The sequence below is a fragment of the Cotesia typhae genome, unplaced genomic scaffold, assembly GCF_013202065.1.
Source record: "Cotesia typhae breed Kobodo isofemale line unplaced genomic scaffold, CoteBio_Ctyphae contig_20, whole genome shotgun sequence".
NCBI lineage: Eukaryota > Metazoa > Arthropoda > Insecta > Hymenoptera > Braconidae > Cotesia > Cotesia typhae.
This window is the reverse complement of record NW_027423725.1, coordinates 711,489-732,952: the sequence shown is the minus strand read 5'-3', so window position 1 is coordinate 732,952 and position 21,464 is coordinate 711,489. Positions and strand designations below refer to the sequence as shown.

The window sequence follows — 21,464 nt, the reverse complement described above, 5'->3', positions numbered from 1 at the left end:
TCTGGTTATAAGTTATAATTATATACACAAAAAAAAAAATTAGATTGAATCAAGAGAAAAATTTACTTAAATGCAGGTTGATCAAAGGATTTGACTAGTTACTCATTACTCGTGGACTGGATAATTAATGGAATGCTTTGACATTTTTTTTTTATATAAAAAGTGTTAACATGTCGACATCAAATGAATTTTTACCCAAAAAAATATTTTTTATTTTTTCCATTCAAAAGAATTAGAATTGTAAAATAGTAAAAATTTTACACAGAAAAAAAAAGTTCACTTAAATCAAGAAAAATTTTTTAGTTTAAGAATTTCTCTACTCAAATCAAGAAAATCAAGTTCTTCGAAATTATTTACTTGATTCAAGTTAATTTTTTTTTCTGTGTACATATTAGTGCACTATGGGATACTTTATGCTTGAATCAAAAGTTATGATTCAAAACCTCTGAGTTTTAATTAATTCCTTGGTTTAAGATTCAAAATAAAAGAATTTTGGAGGAAAAATTTGACTGGAGGCAAATATTATGCTCATATTATCGGAAAAATTGATGGAAAATATCAAGCTAATTGAAAAATTTGGGTTTGAATAAAAAAAATCAAAATTTACATGTCAAATTATCCAAATTTTAAGCAATTATTGAAATCTAGCTTCAAAAAAAAAATTTTACTGGAAAAATTGAACCAAAATCAAAAGTTATGCTGATATCATTGAAAAAATTGATGAAAACTCTAGAGGGCGTTGCTTTGATCCCGGAGAATGAAAAGTTAGCGGTAAAAATTTGGAAATTCAAAACGATTTGTTAATATTAACTTTAATAGAGTTTGATAACCCAAATGTGCATTTGAGCACGTGTCATACGTAAATTGATCAACATAAAGTTTTAATATCCTTATAATCACATCAAACGTCGAAAGAAAAAAAATAATCATCTACTGAGGACTACAAAAATAAATTTAAGAAATAATTTTAATAATAAGTTTGTTAAAAATAATTTACAAGAAATTTAATTTATTTACGGCCGAAAAAAATTAATTATAATTAAACAAAACATTATCAAGCTACAATTTTAATTCGACAACTACCCATAAGGCAGATGAAGAGATAAAAAAATAAATTGAATTAAAAAATTTATTTTTTAAAACCTATCTATACAAAAAACTTAATAAATCCGCAGCATAAGCTATTAAAACGATTTTTTTATGTAAAAATAGCAATTTATCGATTTAAAAAAATTTTGATAAATTCAGGGATGATTTTTCTTTCTAATAGTGTCCATTTGGATCATTTATATATTAAATATGACTGTCAGGTACGGTTTAACCCGATAAAATATTCAGATTTGGATTTTTAGATAATAATAGAAATATTCAAGATGATATTATGAGCTTAAAGCCTGCGAAATGGAATTTGATTCACAAATCCTCGAATAAATACATCGAGCGCCCGATAAACCTCACAAAGTAACACCGGAGGGCAAACCTAATTTTCTTGAACATTGTTAGCGCAGCAACCTCAAGCAAATTTAGTAGTTTAGGGGACCAAAGTGCTTCTTTAATTTTCACGCATCCTTTGCATAGTTTTAACTAAAACCCACACATTTAATATTTACACACACACACACTGTTGTACCTCGGTTTTAAAATTCCCGCCTTGTGATATCAAATTATGCACATGCTTGGCATCACTCGACCCAGCTCATTCTTTCGTCTTTTTCTTTTTATCTTTTTATATTATGTTCTGTATTATATTACTCTTAGCCCACCAACTCTAGCGACTAACGACACTTAAATCCTCCGCTCATACTCCCTCTTCATCAGTTCATCGGTGTTGACTTACTTGTCCAGTTGATTTATAACCAAGGTTAATTTTTGTTACTCTGAATAATCATCTGTGATTCAATTTTACTTGTCAAGTTTTTTGTTATAAAATGTAAGTATGATTTAATTTTCAATAATATTATTTTTTTTTTTTTGGTATAATGTGTGTTATAGTTTTGATGTCAAGGTTATATTATATGTAACGCACTCCATTAATTTTTCGGTTAGAGATATATAATAACTTAATCGTTTGCTGTGAATAAATCAATCATAGTTCATCGGCACTTGACTAATCAATCAATAAAGACTGATTGACTTATCAATTTTGAATCCGGTCTATATATTAGCTTTAATGCATTTTATTTTTATCAATTTTATAAATAGCAACATTTTTGTTAAACAATTTAGTAATTTTTGATAAAATAAAAATTACGAAATTTTATTATTTATATTATTGATAAATAAATTAACATCACCTTTTGCTTCATTTGACAAATTAATTAACAAATATTTAATCTTTTTAATTTTAATTCCTTAATTTTATAAAAAGAAATTTTAATATTTTAAATTGGTTAAAAATAAAAAAAAAAAAAAAATTGATAAAATAAAAACGTTGTCAAAATATAAATATTAAATTATCGTTGATATTTTGCGCTTCAATCAATTCAAAATTGATTATATTTTCATCAAACTCACTAATTTGAACTAATAATTAAATCTTTATAAATTAAAAGTAGTCTCAGAATTTATTAATTCAACTAAGGTAATTTTAAAACGGCAATTCTGACTCAACGGTTACACAGAAAAAAAAAATTTCTTGAACCAAGAAAATTATAAGGAAGACTGAAGATATTTTGGAGCAAGAAGAAATTTTCTTGGCTTAAAAAAATTTAACTTCGTTCAAAAAATTTTAACTTGATTCAAGAAATTTTCAGTCTTTCTTGATTTAAGAAAATTTACGCTTGACTCAAGACTTTTTTTCTTTCTGTGTACATAAAAATTGATAAGAACCTTTTCTATAGAAAATATAATAAACAAAATAAGTCTTGTAATATTTTTTCGTATCTTCAATTTTCTCGATATTTTGAATGAATACAAACACAAAGTTTATTTTTGAAAAACGCATAAAAATGCAAGTGTTAGTAGAGTGAAAATGTGGTGCACCGGTGGCATCTCTTCTTTACGGTGCAAAACAATTTCTCCGCATACTTTATGAACAACATTTGCCTACATTGTTACCGCATAATGTTATTCTCCTCTTTTGCTCCATGGATATATATCTATATCTATATATATTAATAATAATAATAACAACAACACGACTATGTATTCTCGACCAACCGCACATTTGACAATGACTTTCCGTATTTATTTCCATCAAGATTCATTAACACAGTAATAATTAATGACTACATTAAACATTTATATATAATCTTCAATATATCTAAATTAAATGACCCAAATCTTCACTGTTTGTCTTGTGTTAAATTTAAAATACATTGCTATAGCATTGTACATAATTGAATGGTCTTAATGACAGAAGAATTAAAAATTATCGGAGAAATATAACAAGATATCTTGAGTAATAAATTATGAATTTGGAGTAGAAATCTGTTATCTCTTCGAAATATCGAATGACACTACAAGTTGTTGAATTATCAATCTATTTTTATAAAAGGTGAGTAAATTCACACGTTTTACCATTAAAATATAGTAAATTATTCACGGTGTTAAGTAGTATGCATGCTTAAGTTGATAATTAGTATGTCATGAATTTTAGATAAAATTTTGAAACATTGCCAATTTTTTAGAAATTCATCTTGAAAAATTGCAAAAAAATTTTCAATGAATTTAAATTGGATTTATAAAATTGCATTTTTAGATCTACACTGAAAAAAAATGTTTTTTTCTACACGAAAAAAACAAGATGACACTGGATATTATCCCAGATTATACTGTGAAAAAAAATTTCAGATAGTACCTAGTATAATCTAGATTACAATGAGTATAATCCGGATATCACTCAGTATAATCTGGGTTATACTATCTACTATTTGAAAATTTTTTTCACCAAAGATATCACTGAGTATAATCTGGGATGATATTCAGTGTCATCTTGTTCTTTCCGTGTACCAAGAAAATTTTTTTTTGTGGTTAAAAAATTGGTATCTTATGATTAAAATACGAAAGTTCTTTAACTATAAAAATAAAGTTTTCTGGCTATCAAAAAATTTGCCTCATAGTAAAAAATAGTATTTTAAAGGTAAGAAAACTAGTTTTTTTAAATCAAGAAAACTCGAGTAAAAAATTTAGTATTCTGGGTCAAAAAAAAAACTTTTTTCAGTGTAGACTTGAAATTTAAATTAATGTAAAGCATATGTAAAGAAAATTATGAAATTTTTTTTATTGAAAGATAAATAAATTGATAATTCACCCCCAAAATTTTAGATCATTACATCGCACCGTTTTTAAGTAATTAATTTTATAATTGCATCTTTTACACTAGATTTTTAAAAATTAATTTGTTATACTCTAGTCAATAAAACTTGTTCCTAAAATTAAAATTTTTTTTATGACGATTGAATTTTTATTAAAAAAAAGTTAAATACTAAAAATTGTTTAAAATTTTTAAAGTTTATTTTTAAAAGTTTTTATTATTATTATTGAGACCGCTGTAAAATATAATGATTTGAAAAAAAATTTTTTTGGCGGTAAAACTAAAAAATTACCCAAGAATTAAAAAAAAAATCAAACTTGTTTCCATAAATTAATCTGATGCTAAAAAATGATTAAAAAGAGAAAATAAAGCTCTGCTATTATAAAGAGCTTATATTAGACTCTCTATTTATTGTAGCGCTCGATGAGTGTCATTTTAAATTTCGATATAAATTAATTTCAAGGTAAAAGGGGTTTTCCACTAGACACTACACTATCTCACACTCAAAGTTTACCCTCACCCCTCAGAGCGAGAGCGTAATGGTTCGGAAAATGAAGTTCTTGTAGCTGGAGAATTTCTTCCCTTATTCCGTATTTTCGGTCCCTTTTATCCTCAGCCTCTCAGATACTTTTCCAACCCCTTCCAACCCCTTCCAACCCCTTCAGTGAAACTTTTCCCGAGCGTCCCTCTCAGCGAGTAATTTTTCAGGGTTAATTCAATTCGATCGATCGATCTGGAGTGATCATTCGTCGGCTCTTGGCTGGTTATTTATTCAACTTTGTTTTAAATATTATTATTAGCTTCTGCTCCCTTCTCGAGAGCATCATCATCTCCGGCATTATCTTACGTAAACAGACTACCTGTACAGAGTGGTGTCTTGTGAATTTAAGATAAAGTCACATGTTATCACAGTCCCCAGGTTTCTCGAGCTTATACTCCAACGCGTACCACTTTACTTTCCTAAATATATAGATACATTTAATCAATTTAAGATTTAATTCATTTAACTTCCTCTTTTGTGTCTTTCGAAAAGGGCATTATGCATCTTATTTCTCGACAAGGGTTCTGCATTAGTTTAAGTCACTCTTCGTTTAAGTTTGTCTACCTTTTACACATTTTTGGTGATTATAAATGATAAATCTTGTTAATTTTATCTTATTACGTGCGTCATTTTTTTTAATAGTTAATGAATATTTGTTAACTGTTAATAAATATTTATTTAAAATAAAAAGCAAAAATATAAATTTTCTTAAAAAAATAGAATTTAGTTTAAACAAAAAATAATGTTAATTTTTATCGTATTTAGAAATATTTTTCGGTTATCTTGAGTGCCAATCTATCGAAATTATTTTTTTTTTATTACTTGGAGGGATTATTGTCCCCTTTGTTTTTTTGTCTTTTCTTCTAGAAAAATATTCCCAATTCATCGTCTGATTCTTATTTTAATGCCCTTGGGGTCATTAATAATACATTAAATATTCATTTTAGTATTATACTTAAATTTTCGATAAACTTATTCTTTAACGCAGATCCAAAAATCCCAAGGTCGTCGAAATTAGAGTTTATGGTCACCGAAAAATTCAAGGATATATATAATATATAAATAAGTTTTCGGTGTTATAAATTGATTTCAATTTTGCGATAAACAAAATTTGTTTATTTATTTATTTTTTGTAAATATCAACGTGATTACACGTCAAAAATTAATTTATATAATTAAGAGACTAAGAAAAAATTTTTAATGGGTATATCTTCATCATATATTGAGTTTGATTTTTTTCTAGCTATGGTCATTTATAGTTTAAATAATTGAGAGAATAAAAAAAATTTTGTGACGATCATATTGTTATTTTTAAAGGAATTTTTCTAGTTTAATTTGGTATTATCAAAAAGGCCTCGATAAAAGAATTAAAGCCTTTTGGATTTATATATTTTTGTCAAGTTTTTGAAGGAGTTTTTAATGGTTTTTTGGTTCTATAAATTTAAACGATTACATTTGTCCATTAAATTATTTATTATAGATCCTGTAATTTCACAATTGTTTTTAAAATTTATTTAAAAAGTACTGTTATGTCGGACTCAACGTCCGACATTTTTATTTTATAACAAATAGAATTTAATTATTCATAAATAATTTTATGTTCTTACAACTAATTACATACATTTATTTTATTTTTAAAATTTTGTTATCTTCAAATTTATCAATAGTATTTTCAAAAGAAACTTATTTGAAAAATTTAATTTTAGTTCGGCCTGACCATACTAAGGGATTTGAGCTTGAACAAATACCCTAATGGAATTTTAAACTTTGTCGAGATCCGAAATAGAAGTTTTCGATAACAAAATAAAGGTATATATAAACAATAGTTTAAATAAAATAAAAGTAAATAATGATAAAAGAAAAAAATAAAAAGGAATGTTATGATAATTCTAGTATCAACAGAAAAAAAAAATATATGTTGATAATTTAAGGAACAAAATTTAATAACTATAATTTAAGTTTAAACAAAAAAAAAATAAATAAATGTTTTCTTTTATTTTCGAATAAAATAACGACTTAAATAAAAAGAAAAATTTAGATCTAAGAAACTAATGATAATTTGTAATCTATGCACAAATTAATGTTTATCTAACTAATTTAATATAAAAATTTGGTCACAGTAAATAATTTAATGTAAAATAGTACACATGTATGTCTTTGTCTATGCATAAATACGCTTACGTATACACAAACACATAGATGTATAATAGAGCATCAACAGATTCGGTAGAATCTGGCGCCAAGTTCCGTTCTCAAGCCAGACTACCGAGTGTGTATATACCGTAAGCAGAATCGTTTTTTGAGGTTACAAGTTTTTTTTCAAATTTAATTTGATTTTTTTTTTATATGATATTTTATAATAGTAGTTCATGCTTTTTATTACGCGTATTACTTGATTATTATCAATTATCTTTATAATTTCTATTTAAAATTATTAAAAATAATCAGCACAAACTATAGCGACCCAGATTTTTAGATTTTAACTTTTTTCTTATGTAAAAAGCGGACGGCCAGAGACTAAATAATATAACGATGCATGCTAATCTTATAATAGATGGGAAACTACAGTGAAAAAAAGATATTTGACAGCTTGCAATTACACACGCCAGGCGGCGCAAGAATAACTTTTACATGAACTATAGCTTAAAAGGGATAGTTTGCCATCGGAAATGTATTAAATTAAAATTGTCAATTTTTATTATAATTACAAAAAAACTGAAATCCGAACAAAAACAGTTTCACTGTAAAAAAATCGTGCCAAGTCCACGTTCATAAGACTATTAAGAAAAAAATTTTATTTCTTTACAAAAAGATATAAAATAAAAAATTAAAAAATCCAAGTAACCGATATGGTTGTATATGATTTTCGAAAATTAAAAAAATTTTTGTAAATTTAAAAATTAAAAGAAACAATTTTGGAACGTACTTGGTGTGCGTTATTGTGTACTTCAATTTTTTTAAGTGTCCTAGTAGATACAATTTAGGAATTTCATAAAAAGTGAAATATTTCGTAACTATGCACACTAAATACGTTCCAAAATTGTTTCTTTTAATTTTTAAATTTACAAAAATTTTTTTTTAATTTTCGAAAATCATATACAACCATATCGGTTACTTGGATTTTTTAATTTTTTATTTTATATCTTTTTGTAAAGAAATAAAATTTTTTTTTCTTAATAGTCTTATGAACGTGGACTTGGCACGATTTTTTTACAGTGAAACTGTTTTTGTTCGGATAAGAGTAAAGGAGAAGCGATATTGTACTCTGACCCAAATAGAGGGGACTCATGCAATATTATAGAAAAATCTAAGAGAGAGGGCAAGGGCTCAAGGAAATAGAAAAATAATTGGACATTATTTCTCCCATCTAGTAAAAATAAGTAACGCCCTAAAATTCGACACCTTTACGATTTTCAACAAAAATATCTCTCGTTGTCCTTAAGTAAGTTTCAATGAGTTTCAATGAAACCACGCGTCAGATTAAAAAAAAAAACAATTGTTAGTAAAGTAAATTTCAATTATATAAAGAAACGGTAAGTTTCTTTACATAAGTGTTCGTTTAAGTAAGTTCTTAATTGAGATTTTTATGTTTGTTTTAATAATTCAAATCTTTGTATGATAATTTTATAATATATTTATTAAATTGAATTCATTTTCTTATATTATAACTTCAACCCCTTTCCATAAAGCTTCAGATCCTTATCTATTAGCCTAACGGCTAGGATAAAAATAATTAAATTTTAGTTGCGTTTTCGACGTAACAGTACCTAAACTATGTATAGTGTCATAAATATCAAAAAATCATTAAGCCAAAATTTTCTCATTCATAATTCGTAATTCTGCACGAAAAAAATAAGATGACACTGGATATCATCCCAGATTATACTGAGTGAAAAAAAAATTCACATAGTAGCTAGTATAATTTAGATTACAATGAGTATAATTCAGACATCACCCAGTATAATCCAGATATCACTCAGTATAATCCAGATACCACCCAATATAATCTGGATTATACTAGCTACTATCTAAAAATTTTTTTCATCTCAGATATCACTGAGTATAATCTGGGATGATATCCAGTGTCATCTTGTTCTTTCCGTGTGGACAGTCGCATAGTAACTGCAGGTTGATACTTAACTATTACACTTTTAACTTTAAAAATAAATAACTCGTTAAATAGATTTTTCATTTTTATTCAATATATGTTCTGATACATATAATTCGTTATAGCTCCCGAGAAATTTGGTATATTTTTAATAGGGTTTCTACCATACTTTTTGGCTCAAAGTTGTCTCGGACCAGCCTGTACTCATCTCATTACTAGGACTACGTTCGAGTTCAAAAGGACCATATTGTTGCTTATAACCTTTCACTGATCTAGGTTGATCCTTCCACTCTTTTCTGGTTCTTACCGTCCCAAGGTCATAAGCATAACTTGGAATTGAAAAACGCCCATTCGAAGAATATCGATTCTGATTATTTTGAACACCATAATTGGGTGGATATCCATAACCTTGAGAGGGGGCAGGATTACTTTGTGGCGGGTAATACAAAGGATAATATCCTGGATATCCTCCATTGTAATTCCAACCATATTGTGGAAAAGCTCCCGTGCAAATCTGAACAACAAATAATTCAATTAATTCTTTCGTATCAAAAATTTTCATCAAACACTTTTTAAAAATTTAATGATTAAAGTATAGATAAATAAATGTTTAAAATAAACTTACCGCACTGGCTATGACAAACGCCAAAATTGTTGTAATTTTAGCAGACACCATCGTGAATGACAAAGTGGACTGAAAAAAATTAAAAAATTTTTTATGTCTATTTAGGAAAAAAGATTTTAAATCAGTCAAAAAAATTTGAAATTTAAAAAGCTTTCGATTTGAATACTACACTTGTAGAAAGTTTAGCTTGACTCAAGATAAAAAATTTTGAACCAATACTACCTCAAGAAAAACAATTAATTTTTTGGGACAAATTCTTGAACAAAAAAAATTTTTTTTTAACCGAGAATTTTATTTTAGCTTAAGAATTTTTTTTGTTTCAAATTTTTCCTCTTGAGTCAAGCTAACATTTTCGTCTGTGTCTATGAAAATAAATTTTGGAATCTTATTAGAGAATTTCAGTTTTAAAAAATTAAAAAAAATTAATTACATTTGTTAAAACTGAAAGTCCAAAAAGTTCTTTTTTTTTATTAAAATTTTTTAGAGTATCATGCTGTTCTTTTTTTTTTTTTTAAGAGCGTTAAAAAACAAATAAATGATGATAATAACAATAATTTAAAAAAAGAAAATCTAAATTTTGAAAATTTTGTATAATATTTAAAATTGAACCCATATGTCGCGTAATATAGAAAATATATTTAGAAAAATTATTTGTCATCATTAAAATACTGTAAAAAATTTAAACTTTGAAATTTTTTTTTTAAATTACAAAAAATATTTAAATTATATCATTTCACTTTTTCACTTAATTTTTCACTTTAATTTTTCATGATTTTTGCGTAAAAAAATAGTATCATAGTTTATAATAAATTGACATTTTAAAAATATTAACAAAAAGCAAAACAAATATTTTGTTACATTAAATTAAAGAACATTCAATAAAAATTCAATAAAACAAAATTATATGTAATAAAAAATAAACTTACCTTTTTAAATTAGTTGAAAAATATTACACAAACTGATGACTAAACATTCAGATTCTTCTAGTCATCATTTGGGAAAGACGTGCCCTGTTATATTTTCCGCGCCGATCCTACTTCATGTAGGATTTTTCGGGAAAAAATTGTACCCAATAGGAGCACAGTTTTCGGATTTCTAGTCCCATTTTCTTAGAAAAACGACAAGAACACGCCCCATCGCGTGAGTGTGTCCTCTTACGCACACGCTGGCTTTCATACGCAACATATTATCTTGGTTAAGCAATAAAATTATTGTTTACCAATTTTATAATGCTTATAATAATTTCGTAATGAAGTTAAACGAAAATTTTTAGTTTATCAACTTCCTAGATGTTATCAATACTTTAATTTTCTGACAATTATGAATAATAGTTTTAGGTTTAGTTGAAAATAAAAATTCTTCATTATTAACTAATTTCACGTGATCAGTGATTTTAATAATTAATAAAAAAAAAAAGGAAGGAATAATACCATATTATTACTTTTATAAAATAAAATTATTTACAGGCATAAAAAAATTATTGAAAATTCTCATTTTTTCATGTCTCTGATTACCAATTATAAGTTTTAGTCATTGAAAATATTTTCATTTGATTTGACAATTTTTAGAAATTTTTTTAATTAATTAATTTACTGTGAAAAATTTAATTTAAAATATTTTACACGAAAAATTCAGTAAGTTATTTTAATTTTAATAAATTTTGATGATCCTACAATTTTTTTTTTTTTTTTTAAATTTCTGTAAATTACATAAAATTATCTTAACAAACAAAACTTAGTTTAAAAATAAGAACTAATATTAATTTTTATGGTATTTAGAAATATTTTTTGGTTATCTTAAGTGCGTATCTATTGGAAATATTTTTCTTCAATTACTTCAAGAGATTATTGCCCCCCTTGTTTTTTTGTATTTAAAAAAAAAACAATTCCTAATCGATTGTCTAATTCTTATTTAATATTCAATGCCTTTGGGGTCATTTGAAATGCATTAAAGCACTTACGCACAACGGTAAGTTGTTTATTCAAAAGTTTAAGTTCTTCGATAATTCGTGAGCCTCGACAGTCGCATAATGACTGGATCAGGTTGCTAGTTATCTATGACATGTTTAACTTAAAAAATAAATAACTCGTTAAATAAATTTTTTATTTTAAATGTTGTGATACATAAGTTCAAAATTTTTATAAATTTTTATAAAAGTTATAAAACAATATTCAATACCAAAATCAAAATACAACAACCTTATTTTTGGAATTCGTTGTAGCTCCCGAAAAATTTTTCAGATTTTTAATACGATCACCATCTCCAAATTTGTTTAGTAGTCGTTTCCTTGCCTGTTTTTCTCCCAGTATCATCAAAGTGTAAGTTTAAAAGACCGCCAAAATATTTTTTGTCGAAACTTTTTGATATAGGTACATCATACTCTTTAACGGTCGTTTTTGGCCCATCGGTATAAATTTTATGATCAGACCGCCAAGGATTGCTGTTAAAGTATCCTTGATAGTAGAAATTTCGATAACCTTGGTTGTAGTTGTTCGGATAATTTGATGCATAGTTATTCCAATAGCCTTGATAGAAGTCAGGATAATTTGGTGGCCAGTTATTCATGTATTGATACCCTGAGTACGGCCTCTGATTCCAAAAATAGTTTTGAAAAGCCTCCGAACAAATCTGCGCGGGAAATAATTCAATTAATTTTTTCGCGCCAAAAATTTTCATCAAACACTTTTTAAAAATTTACAAATTATCAAAGTTTGGATTAAAATATAGGTAGATAAATATTTGAATTTAACTTACCGCATTGGCTATAACAAACGCCAAAATTGCTGTTATTTTAGCTGACACCATCGTGAATGATGAAGTGGACTGATAATTACATTTAAAATTTAATTAAAAATTTTTCGAAGTTTTTCGAATTTAATTAAAAAAGAATTCGAACTGGTACAAAGGTTAGCTTGACTCAAGACAAAAATTCTTGAACCAATACTTTTACAAGAAAAAAAATTAAATTTTTTGGGAAAAGCGAAAAATTTTTAAGCCAAGAAATTTTTTTTTTTACCAAAAACATTTTTTTACCTCAAGAATTTTTTCTCTTGAGTCAAGCTAATTTTTCCATCTGTCTGAAGAAATGTACATTTTGCAATATTATTAGAAAGTTTTAATTTTGTAAAAGTATCAAAAATTAATTGTATTTGTTTAAATTAAAAGTCCAAAAAATACATGGTTTTTTTTTTTATTTAAATTCTTTCGACACTGCTTTTTAAAAAGCATGAAAAATTTTAAAAATTAAAATTGTTTAATTATTCTAACAATTCAATAAATTTTTCAAAAATCGTGAATTTTGAAATTTGAACAACGATTTGTATGGAATATAATTATTTTTACATTTTTTCATATTCTAGATTAATAAAAAAAAAAAAAAATTTTTAAAAAGCAAAATCTAAAATTTAAAAATTAAAAAAATTTTTTATAATAAAAAATATATTAATAAATTATTTCTATCGCGACTAAAATGCTGATAAAAAATTAAAATACTCAAATTCTTTTAAAAGTAACAAAAAATATTTAAATTATAATATCATCTCACTTTTTTTCTTCATTTCTTTAATTTTCCACTATTTTTGTATAAAAAAAAAAACAGTTCGTACGTTACAATAAATTGATTTTTTAAAAATATCAGTGAAAAAACAAACATGCATTTTTTGACTTGTAAAAATGATGTTATGTAAATTTTCGAGCATAAATTCAGAAATGAATCGGAAAAAAAATTCTAATAAATTTTGATCTTTAAATTTTTAATGATTTTATTAAAAATCGGGAAATTTGACGTCGAAACAATCATCAAAGATTGTATAGATAGGAGAATACCTACTAGATAACGTTACAATAAAAGCGCTATTAATTACTTTTTGTAATTGTTCACAATTAATTCGCTGTTAATTGCTTTATTACACGGAAAAATAGCGTTGTCTTTTAACAAACAATTAGAAATTTTATTTCACACTTAATGATTTTTAATCGAAACACAATCACTGCTTTGCTTACACCTAAAAATCCCAGAAGTTTTTAATTAATTAACACTGAAATAGTCGACTAAAGCAGCCGACTTATTGTTATCGAAGTGCCTATTTTTCGAAGATAACTTAATTGCTCTGTTTTTTAACAATTTGATGGAGTGTGTCTATTGACGTCATCAGCGGATGGAGAACAAAAAAAAGATAACAATATTTGATTTAATAGAAATAAATATTGGTATAAAGCTGATCTAATACAGTATTACCTGTTTTTGGGAACTGTTTACTCACTTGGATCATTACTATAATTAGTGATGACATCAACTAAATTTATTGTAATTCTATTATTCATAGCAGTTAATGCGGTAAGTTGATATAAATAAAATTGTAATATTTCAATAGTAAAATTCCTAATCATTTATTAAGTTTTTAAGCATTTTTGATAAGAATTTATCGACGCATTGAGAATAATCGAATAATTAATTCACAGATCTGTTCAGAAGCTTGTAGTGGAGGGGGATCTAAACCAAAACCAAAACAGAAAGGTATTTTGGAAATTTAAAGAAGATCTTTTTTATTATAATAGTGATTTTTGCAAAAACAACGAATTTGAAGCTTCGAGGCACTATGAAAAAAAAATCGCAGCGCTTTGAATTTTTCAGGGATTTTAGAGGACACTTGGAGGTTGAAAAATTACCGACGATATCCTTTGTTCATCCATTTTATCCAAAGTTATGCCAAGTTATCCAAATATCCTTAATCATGCGAATTTTTGTCGTTTTTTCAGTTAAAGTTTTCAATTAAAAAAAAATTTTTTTGACAAAAGCTATTCACGGTATCTTATAGAGAATATCGTGTAGTTTTCAAAACCGTCCTTCGATTTCCTATACGATCATTATTTCCAGAGTTATTGATTGTCAAATTGAAAAAGTACTTTTTTGCTTTGACTGACGATAACTCTGCGGCAAATCATCGTACAGGCTTTTTGATTACGTCAAATTGAAGGGCATTAAATTTTCTAAAAAAAGCTTTTCAGCGAAACAATGAAAAAAAATTTTTTGAAGCCCGTGGATTTTTTTTAAGACGAGAAAAAATTTGAAAAAAATTTTTTTTTGTAGTTTTTTTTAGGATTTCTCCAGACCCGAACATGGTAAAAAATTTTCTTGGTCATATCTAAAAAACTATACACTTGGAGCTACAATTTCCTTTTTTTTTTTGCTGTACTTTTATTTTCCTCGGAGTTACAGTTCGTTAAAAATCACCCAAAAATTTTGAATTTTTTATATCCCTTAATTTTTGTAACTAGTGTATAATTTTTTAATTAAAATTTTGTTTAATTATATTACATTATAAAATACCAAATTCTAGCACAGCTCATAATTACCTTTTATATTTTTTAGTATTAAAAACGTTAATTTATTTAATGAATTGAATTATTATCATGTATTCCAGCTATAGGGTTACAAAAAGCGTCAAAAGAAAATTGCTATTTCTGCTTTATTATTTTAAATAAATATTTGTTAACTGTTAGAAATATTTATTAACATTGAATAAGTAATTCATTAACTGTTAATAAATTACTTATTAATTGTTAATAAATATTTCTATCAGTGCATTTTCCTAATTTTTTACAAAGATCTTAATTTTATATTTACAAAAATTCTAAAACTAATTAATCTATTTCTCTTTGATCATAGTTGTAGCTGTACCATTACGTAACTGCCAGTGTCCAAAACCAACTCCATCTCCAGTGACTACAAGTAAACCAATTTATAGTCCAGCTCAAGATCTAAAACCTTTTTCTTATCAACCACCAGCTTACAATCCAAATTTTGGATATAAACCACCACCAGCTTACACTCCAAATTCTGGATATAAATCACCACCCGCTCAAAATCTAAATTCTGGATACAATCCACTAACATCTCCAGGACTTTCTGGAAAATATCCCAATCACCAATACCCAAGCTATTCTAGCAATGTTCTAGAGTTTTCTGCCTTCCACGAAAAAGAAAAACCAAATAACCCCCAGCCTTCGAATAATGAAGCCGGAAAATCATCTGTTACTCCTTTTGCAATGGGTTTTGGAGTGATTAATTCCCAGCACAACAGAACTGAAGAAGGATGGTCAACTCACACTTCCAGCAGAAAAACTTGGTGAATCAAAATGTCCAAAAAATCAAAAATTGATTTGAAAGCTTTTTTTTGTCATTTGGAAAAACTAAAAAATTGGAATGAATCTTCAAAAAAGGGTTATTTTTCTAAAATAATTTTTCTTTGAATTTGTTAAAGATCGAAAATGTATCTAAATTTTTTAAATAAATCTGAAAAGCCTTATCTGTTTATTTATTTTTAGTTTTAGTTAAAAAATTCATTTTACATAAAACTGAAACGTATTAAAAAAAAAAAAAAAAAAAAAAAAAAAAAAAAAAAAACCCATAATATTATTTAAATGCAAAGTTTATTTCTTTTTTTCCAGCGAAACTTTTCTGAAGAAAAAGAAGAAAGTTCAGGAATTTCACGATTGTTTTCGAGCAATTTGTTACAGCAAACAAACTCTTAATTCCGAGTCAATATGAAGTTTTTTTTTTAATTTTCTGCGTTCAGCATTCTAGTTCAAATTCTAATAGTTAGATAGAAAATTATCTGTTTAAAATTCAGTAGAAGTAATAAATTGATGAAACAATAAAGATGAAGGAAAAATTAACAGTATGTGGACCACCGAGCTTTGAAATCCCGAATGTTTCGTTAGGACAATTTATTGTGGACCGATTGCGTCAATCGCAGCTTCATGTTGTCCAGGTATGTTGTTAAAGGGTTGTAAACACTTAAAATTAAAAAATCAACAGTTGCTCGTTAAATTTTCTACAAATTATCTCATTAAATTTTTTATAAAAATTCATATTTACAAAGTTACAATTAATTGTATCAAAAATATTCCAAACAATAAATTGCATCAAAATTTTCAATCTAATTAAAAAAAAATTTTTTTTAATGTATAATGTGTTAAAAGGTCGACGCAAAAACGGGAGAAATTTTAACAAATTACGAGGCACTTGATAAAAGCATTAAGCTATCTAAATATTTAGAACAAAAGGGCATCAAAGTTGGCGACACAGTTGCGATATCCAGTGAAAATATTCTGAATTATTTTATCGCAGTATTTGGAACTATTTATCGCGGAGCTGCTATTGCGCCAATGAATCCTGATTATTTGGAAGGTAATTTAATTTAATTCCAATGAAAATAATGTTTAACAATAAACTGTTCCGAATAATTCAAAGCTACAAATAGAATAAAAAATTTGTGAATTAAACCTTTTTCAAACAACTCTTTGTTTTACAATTATAGATGAAATAAAACGGTGCTGCAGAATATCACGCCCGCGGCTGATTTTTGTATCGTTAAAAACAAGAGATAGAATTTTTCACGCCACTAAATCATTACCTTGGAAAATTGAATTGATTCAATTAGAAAGTAGCAATAATAATTCGAATATTGTAACATTGGACAGTATAATATCAAACTTTGATAATAAAAATTATGAAAATAATTTTTATCAAAACTTCCAACCCGAGAGCGTTAAAAAAACCAAAGAACAGGAAATCGTTATTCTTTACTCGAGCGGAACAACTGGATTGCCAAAAGGTGTCATGCTGTCTCACCACAATGCCTTGACAATTTTGTATACTTTCAGGTAAATTAAACGAAAATATTTCTCACACCCCTGACGTTCATTAAGAAAATAAAGTGCTATCTTTTCAGATCACGACAATTCCGAGAGTTTCAAGAGAAATCAATAGATTTGATATTTTTGCCGTTTTATCATGGCTACGGATTCGCGATGATGATGTCAATCATAACGATGGGCACCACTGCGGTGGCGATGAAGTCGTTCGAGCCGGAATTATTTTGCCGGGCCATTGAAAAGTTTAAAGTAAATACTCTGCCGCTAGTTCCGCCGATCATGATATTCTTGGCCAAAAGTCCGATTGTAAGCAAGTATGACTTCCGATCGCTGAAGGAGATCATTTGTGGCGCTGCTCCGTTGTCAAGAGAAGTAAGTTTTAGGATTTTGGATTTAATTCGGAGGAAAAATAGAAAATTTTGATTTTTTTACATGGAAAAAATTTAGAAATTTTTGCCGTGTTTAGTTTATAGAAATTTTAATTATATAGAATAGGAATTTTTTTTTTTTAATTATTATCAAACGCACTGTTACCAAATCTGTTTATTTAATCCGGCAAGTTATAAATACGAAAGTCATTTTATTAAATAAATAAAAATCATCAATTGTTACATTGTTTAAATTACTTTAAATTAAGATAAATAATTTTGACGAATATTGGGAAGACTAAAAGTAAAAAAAATTTTTTTAATTATTTTAACTCTTAAGTTACGCTCAAACCTCCTTAAAAATTCTTGATTTAAAAAATTGTTTAAAGTTTAATTTTATGTGAATGTGATTAATGAAAATTTCTATGTGAATACAGGAAAAATTTCTACGTCAAAATAGTAAAAATTTGCGGACATTAACATGGGAATTTTTTTTATGTTAGATAATTATTTTTCCAAAGCTGCATAGTAAAAGTGAGCGTGTCAACATAATCTTACAATGCTGCACAGAAAAAAAAAATTTTCTTGAATCAAGTATATATTTTTGAAGAGGTCAATATTCTTGATTTGAGTAAAAAAATTCTTGATTTAAGAAAATTTTTCTTGATTTGAGGAAATTTTACTTAATTCAAGAATTTTTTATCTTAATTCAAGATAATTACCCACTTCAAAATTATATTCTTGGTTCAAGAATTTTTCTCTTGAATAAAGTAATTTTTTTTTTCTGTGTGTTTAAAAATACTTGCGATGTTGACATGGTAAAATTTTCTAGAAATTTTCGCTTGGAAAAAAAATTTTAATTGCCATGTATTTACGAAGACTAACAAAACATTATTGCCGACAGGTCCGAGAAGCTGTGAAGTCTCGGTTTCCTTGGGCGAAAATCCGAACTGGATACGGGATGACTGAGTTATCAGTAGCAGTGTGTCTCAGTGATCGGAACAGTCAGAAATCTGAGACAATTGGAAACCTAACATCTGGTATATGCTGCAAAGTTATTGATCCGGGGACATCAAAGTCTTTGAAAGCTTACGAGACGGGTGAGCTGTGCTTCAAGGGTGATCATGTCATGCTGGGCTACAGAGATGATCCTGAGGCCACTGGTCAAACGATTGACCATCATGGCTGGCTGCACACCGGCGATCTCGGTTATTTCGACCACGACGGTGATTTATTTATCGTCGGGCGGCTCAAGGAACTCATTAAATCCAAAGGATTCCAGATAGCTCCCGCCGAAATAGAGAATATACTCCTGTCACATCCAGATGTCAATGACGCTGCGGTATTCGGAAAGTATGACGCCACCGGGGACCAGGTTCCGGTTGCTTTTGTCGTTAAAAAACCCCAGTCCGATGTTACGGGAGAGCAATTACGCAAATTTGTCGATGGTAATTTTGTTTCATTTGATTCCAGATCGCCTATCATCAATATCATCAATCATTTGTTGTTGATATTAATATTCATGAGTTATGTCATATTGTAATTTCAATGTTTTGGTTCCAGATAAAGTATCAATTCAGAAACATTTGAGGGGAGGTGTGAAATTCATCGACGCGATTCCCAAGAGTCCTGCGGGGAAAATACTGAGACATCAACTCGAATTGATTTCAAAGCTATAGTTGGTGGAAAATTCAACTGAAGATACAAAAATGCTTTTTAAATTTTATCCACAAGAAAAATAAATATCGATTTTTTTTATGGAGGAAATTTTTGTTGAATCAAGAATAAAAAGATAATTGTTATAAATTCTTAAATTGATAAAGCAATACTTTAAATCATAAAAAATATTCGCAATTTTTTTTTTTGTAATTTTTTAAAAATAGAATAATTTTTTAAAAAATTTTCGAAGTAATTTTTTTTTAATGATAAAAAAATGAATTTTTTTAAATTGTTTGTTTTTACAAACTTTCAATTTTTCTTTGCGGAAAGTTAAAAAAAAAAATAAATTTTTAATTATGATTAAAAGCTATAAAATAAATTGAAAAAAATGTCAATTTAATAATTTTTTTAGCCAAAATTTCGATTAAAAAAAAAAAAAAAACATGTTTTTCTGAAAAAATAATTAAATTTATATTTTTGATAAATTTTTTTTTAACTAAAAAAGAAGACAAAAATTAGAAAACTATTTCCCTCAAATTAACATTTTTTGATCAATATAAAAAATGAACTTTAAATAAAATAAATCTACACGAAGTTAAAACTAAAAAAGCAACTTAAAAAAGTTCACATCACTCCTCATAAAAAATTACTTTTGCTCTTCCCATTGCCCACGTGAAAAAATAAAAAACTCGATATAATCCCACAAAAAAAAAAGCTTGAATTGTCAGTGATCAATTCAATTATTCATTCTACTGGTCTGTAAAAAATTCAAATTCATTTTTTCCCTCTTTTTCAGGCATTAAAGTTGCCGTGATAAATGAATTTAAAGTCATCGGTGGTCGATGCTCGTATACTCGTACTCGTACTTGGATAATGGTTAAATTTGAGTAGCAATTAGATTTGTCAAGTGACACGCGATCGTTTCTAGCTTCAATTGGATTAGCAAGAGGTGTTGAATGTGTATTGGTTGAGTATATACACATATATAGAACAGAGGGTGGAGAGAATAGTGTTATAGTGTATAGGATGGAGGATAGGGTTGAATGTCAGTTTACGAATGGCTATTGAAATTCCATTGAATTTAAATTTCTCTATACTGATAGCAGGCGGTTATATCTCTGTTGTATCGGGAACATAAACGGCCCTCGGCCCTCCGGTGAATGAGAAAGAGAAAGAGAAAGATAAAAGGGAGAAAAGGGGCGCCGAGTATACATAGATAGACAGATACCATTTAATTGTCCTGTACATATATCGTCCAGTTTGCATCGTATAATTCGGTTAATCCGCAACGTGAGTATCCAATGACTTTTCCCGCGATGTCCATCGTCAAGATAACGCCGCTTAAATGCTTCAAGTGCCAATATAGTTCTCTTGTCTTTTATGCTTTTATTTTCCGCGAGATCGATGTTCATTGCTTTTAGTCTCGATACGCTGTCAAAAATCAGGAGTTAATTTTCAATAAAAAAAATTTTGAATTTAAATCGCGGTATTTTAATAAAATGATCTATCTTTTAGTTTATAAGACACAATAATTTTAAAAAAACTCAATTTAATTTAAAAGAAAAAATTTTTTTGCCAAGAATCTTATTTTGAAAAGTTTGATTATCTGAAATCAAGTTTAAAAATTTTTTAATTTATTTAAAAAAATTTTTTAAATCAAGAATTAAAAATTTTAACGATAAAAACTGAAAAAAAAATTCATTTGATTAAAGAGAAAAATTTTTTAATCAAGAAATTAATTTTTAAAAACTCTATTGCTTTGAATCAAGCAAAATTTTTTTTTTTTAATTAAATAAATTAATAATTATTTATATGTAATTTTACATAACTATAAACATTTTAATAAGAAATTCTAATGATTTAAAACTAGTTTAAAAATTTTTTAATTTATTTAAAACAATTTTTTAAATAAAGAATTAAAAATTTTAACGATAAAAACAGAAAAAAAATTCATTTGATTAAAGAGAAAAATTTTTAAATCAAGAAATTAATTTTTAAAAATTCTATTGCTTTGAATCAAACAAAATTTTTTTTTTTTAATTAAATAAATAATTAGTTTAAAATTTTTTCTCCTGAATTTTTATTTTTATATTGCAAAATAATAATTTATATGTAATTTTACATAACTATCAATATTTAAATAAGAAATTCTAATGATTTATTGATAAATTTACAGTGTTAAAAAATTTCCAAATTTTGAGATTCAACTTTTTTCAATTATTTATCCTTAAAAAAATAGAAGAAATTTG

General features: G+C 26.6%; 5 protein-coding genes across 6 annotated transcripts in view; 2 read left to right on the top strand and 3 right to left on the bottom strand.

Annotated features, from left to right (window-relative positions):
- The window catches only part of Dip-lambda (Dpr-interacting protein lambda), a 135,762-nt gene that overhangs the window by 107,060 nt on the left and 7,238 nt on the right, over window positions 1-21,464 (bottom strand). The window lies entirely within an intron of this gene.
- LOC141537882 (luciferin 4-monooxygenase) lies at window positions 1,785-19,625 on the top strand. The gene is made up of 7 exons (XM_074259086.1): window positions 1,785-1,930; window positions 15,980-16,302; window positions 16,514-16,721; window positions 16,852-17,197; window positions 17,266-17,560; window positions 18,461-19,004; window positions 19,120-19,625. Exons 2-7 carry the CDS (start codon window positions 16,192-16,194, stop codon window positions 19,233-19,235), a joined length of 1,620 nt encoding a protein of 539 aa, XP_074115187.1. The 5' UTR covers window positions 1,785-1,930; window positions 15,980-16,191; the 3' UTR covers window positions 19,236-19,625.
- On the bottom strand, window positions 8,977-10,584 carry LOC141538097 (uncharacterized). The gene is made up of 3 exons (XM_074259396.1): window positions 10,456-10,584; window positions 9,530-9,598; window positions 8,977-9,418 (listed from the first exon to the last, which is right to left on the bottom strand). Exons 2-3 carry the CDS (start codon window positions 9,578-9,580, stop codon window positions 9,065-9,067), a joined length of 405 nt encoding a protein of 134 aa, XP_074115497.1. The 5' UTR covers window positions 9,581-9,598; window positions 10,456-10,584; the 3' UTR covers window positions 8,977-9,064.
- LOC141538189 (uncharacterized) lies at window positions 11,600-13,659 on the bottom strand. 2 transcript variants are annotated; one of them, XM_074259548.1, is made up of 3 exons: window positions 13,393-13,659; window positions 12,284-12,352; window positions 11,600-12,157 (listed from the first exon to the last, which is right to left on the bottom strand). In XM_074259548.1, exons 2-3 carry the CDS (start codon window positions 12,332-12,334, stop codon window positions 11,783-11,785), a joined length of 426 nt encoding a protein of 141 aa, XP_074115649.1. In that variant the 5' UTR covers window positions 12,335-12,352; window positions 13,393-13,659; the 3' UTR covers window positions 11,600-11,782. The 2 variants fall into 2 exon arrangements, with proteins under 2 accessions (XP_074115649.1, XP_074115648.1); XM_074259547.1 differs by having other exon boundaries at window positions 11,602-12,157; window positions 13,359-13,653.
- Window positions 13,735-15,929, top strand: LOC141538188 (uncharacterized). The gene is made up of 3 exons (XM_074259546.1): window positions 13,735-13,865; window positions 13,991-14,045; window positions 15,198-15,929. The coding sequence occupies exons 1-3, from the start codon at window positions 13,815-13,817 to the stop codon at window positions 15,659-15,661; spliced, it is 570 nt and encodes a 189-aa protein (XP_074115647.1). The 5' UTR covers window positions 13,735-13,814; the 3' UTR covers window positions 15,662-15,929.

What these genes read in the sequence shown, in the direction of transcription:
- LOC141537882 (XM_074259086.1), top strand. Translation starts at nt 16,192, where the DNA reads ATGAAGGAAAAATTAACAGTATGTGGACCACCGAGCTTTGAAATCCCG. An exon ending in GAATCCTGATTATTTGGAAG is followed by an intron (nt 16,722 to 16,851) that starts GTAATTTAATTT and finishes TTACAATTATAG; the next exon opens with ATGAAATAAAACGGTGCTGC. An exon ending in ACAATTTTGTATACTTTCAG is followed by an intron (nt 17,198 to 17,265) that starts GTAAATTAAACG and finishes CTATCTTTTCAG; the next exon opens with ATCACGACAATTCCGAGAGT.
- LOC141538188 (XM_074259546.1), top strand. Translation starts at nt 13,815, where the DNA reads ATGACATCAACTAAATTTATTGTAATTCTATTATTCATAGCAGTTAAT. An exon ending in TATTCATAGCAGTTAATGCG is followed by an intron (nt 13,866 to 13,990) that starts GTAAGTTGATAT and finishes ATTAATTCACAG; the next exon opens with ATCTGTTCAGAAGCTTGTAG. An exon ending in ACCAAAACCAAAACAGAAAG is followed by an intron (nt 14,046 to 15,197) that starts GTATTTTGGAAA and finishes CTTTGATCATAG; the next exon opens with TTGTAGCTGTACCATTACGT.
- LOC141538189 (XM_074259548.1), bottom strand. Translation starts at nt 12,334, where the DNA reads ATGGTGTCAGCTAAAATAACAGCAATTTTGGCGTTTGTTATAGCCAAT. An exon ending in CGTTTGTTATAGCCAATGCG is followed by an intron (nt 12,158 to 12,283) that starts GTAAGTTAAATT and finishes TTTCCCGCGCAG; the next exon opens with ATTTGTTCGGAGGCTTTTCA.
- LOC141538097 (XM_074259396.1), bottom strand. Translation starts at nt 9,580, where the DNA reads ATGGTGTCTGCTAAAATTACAACAATTTTGGCGTTTGTCATAGCCAGT. An exon ending in CGTTTGTCATAGCCAGTGCG is followed by an intron (nt 9,419 to 9,529) that starts GTAAGTTTATTT and finishes TTTGTTGTTCAG; the next exon opens with ATTTGCACGGGAGCTTTTCC.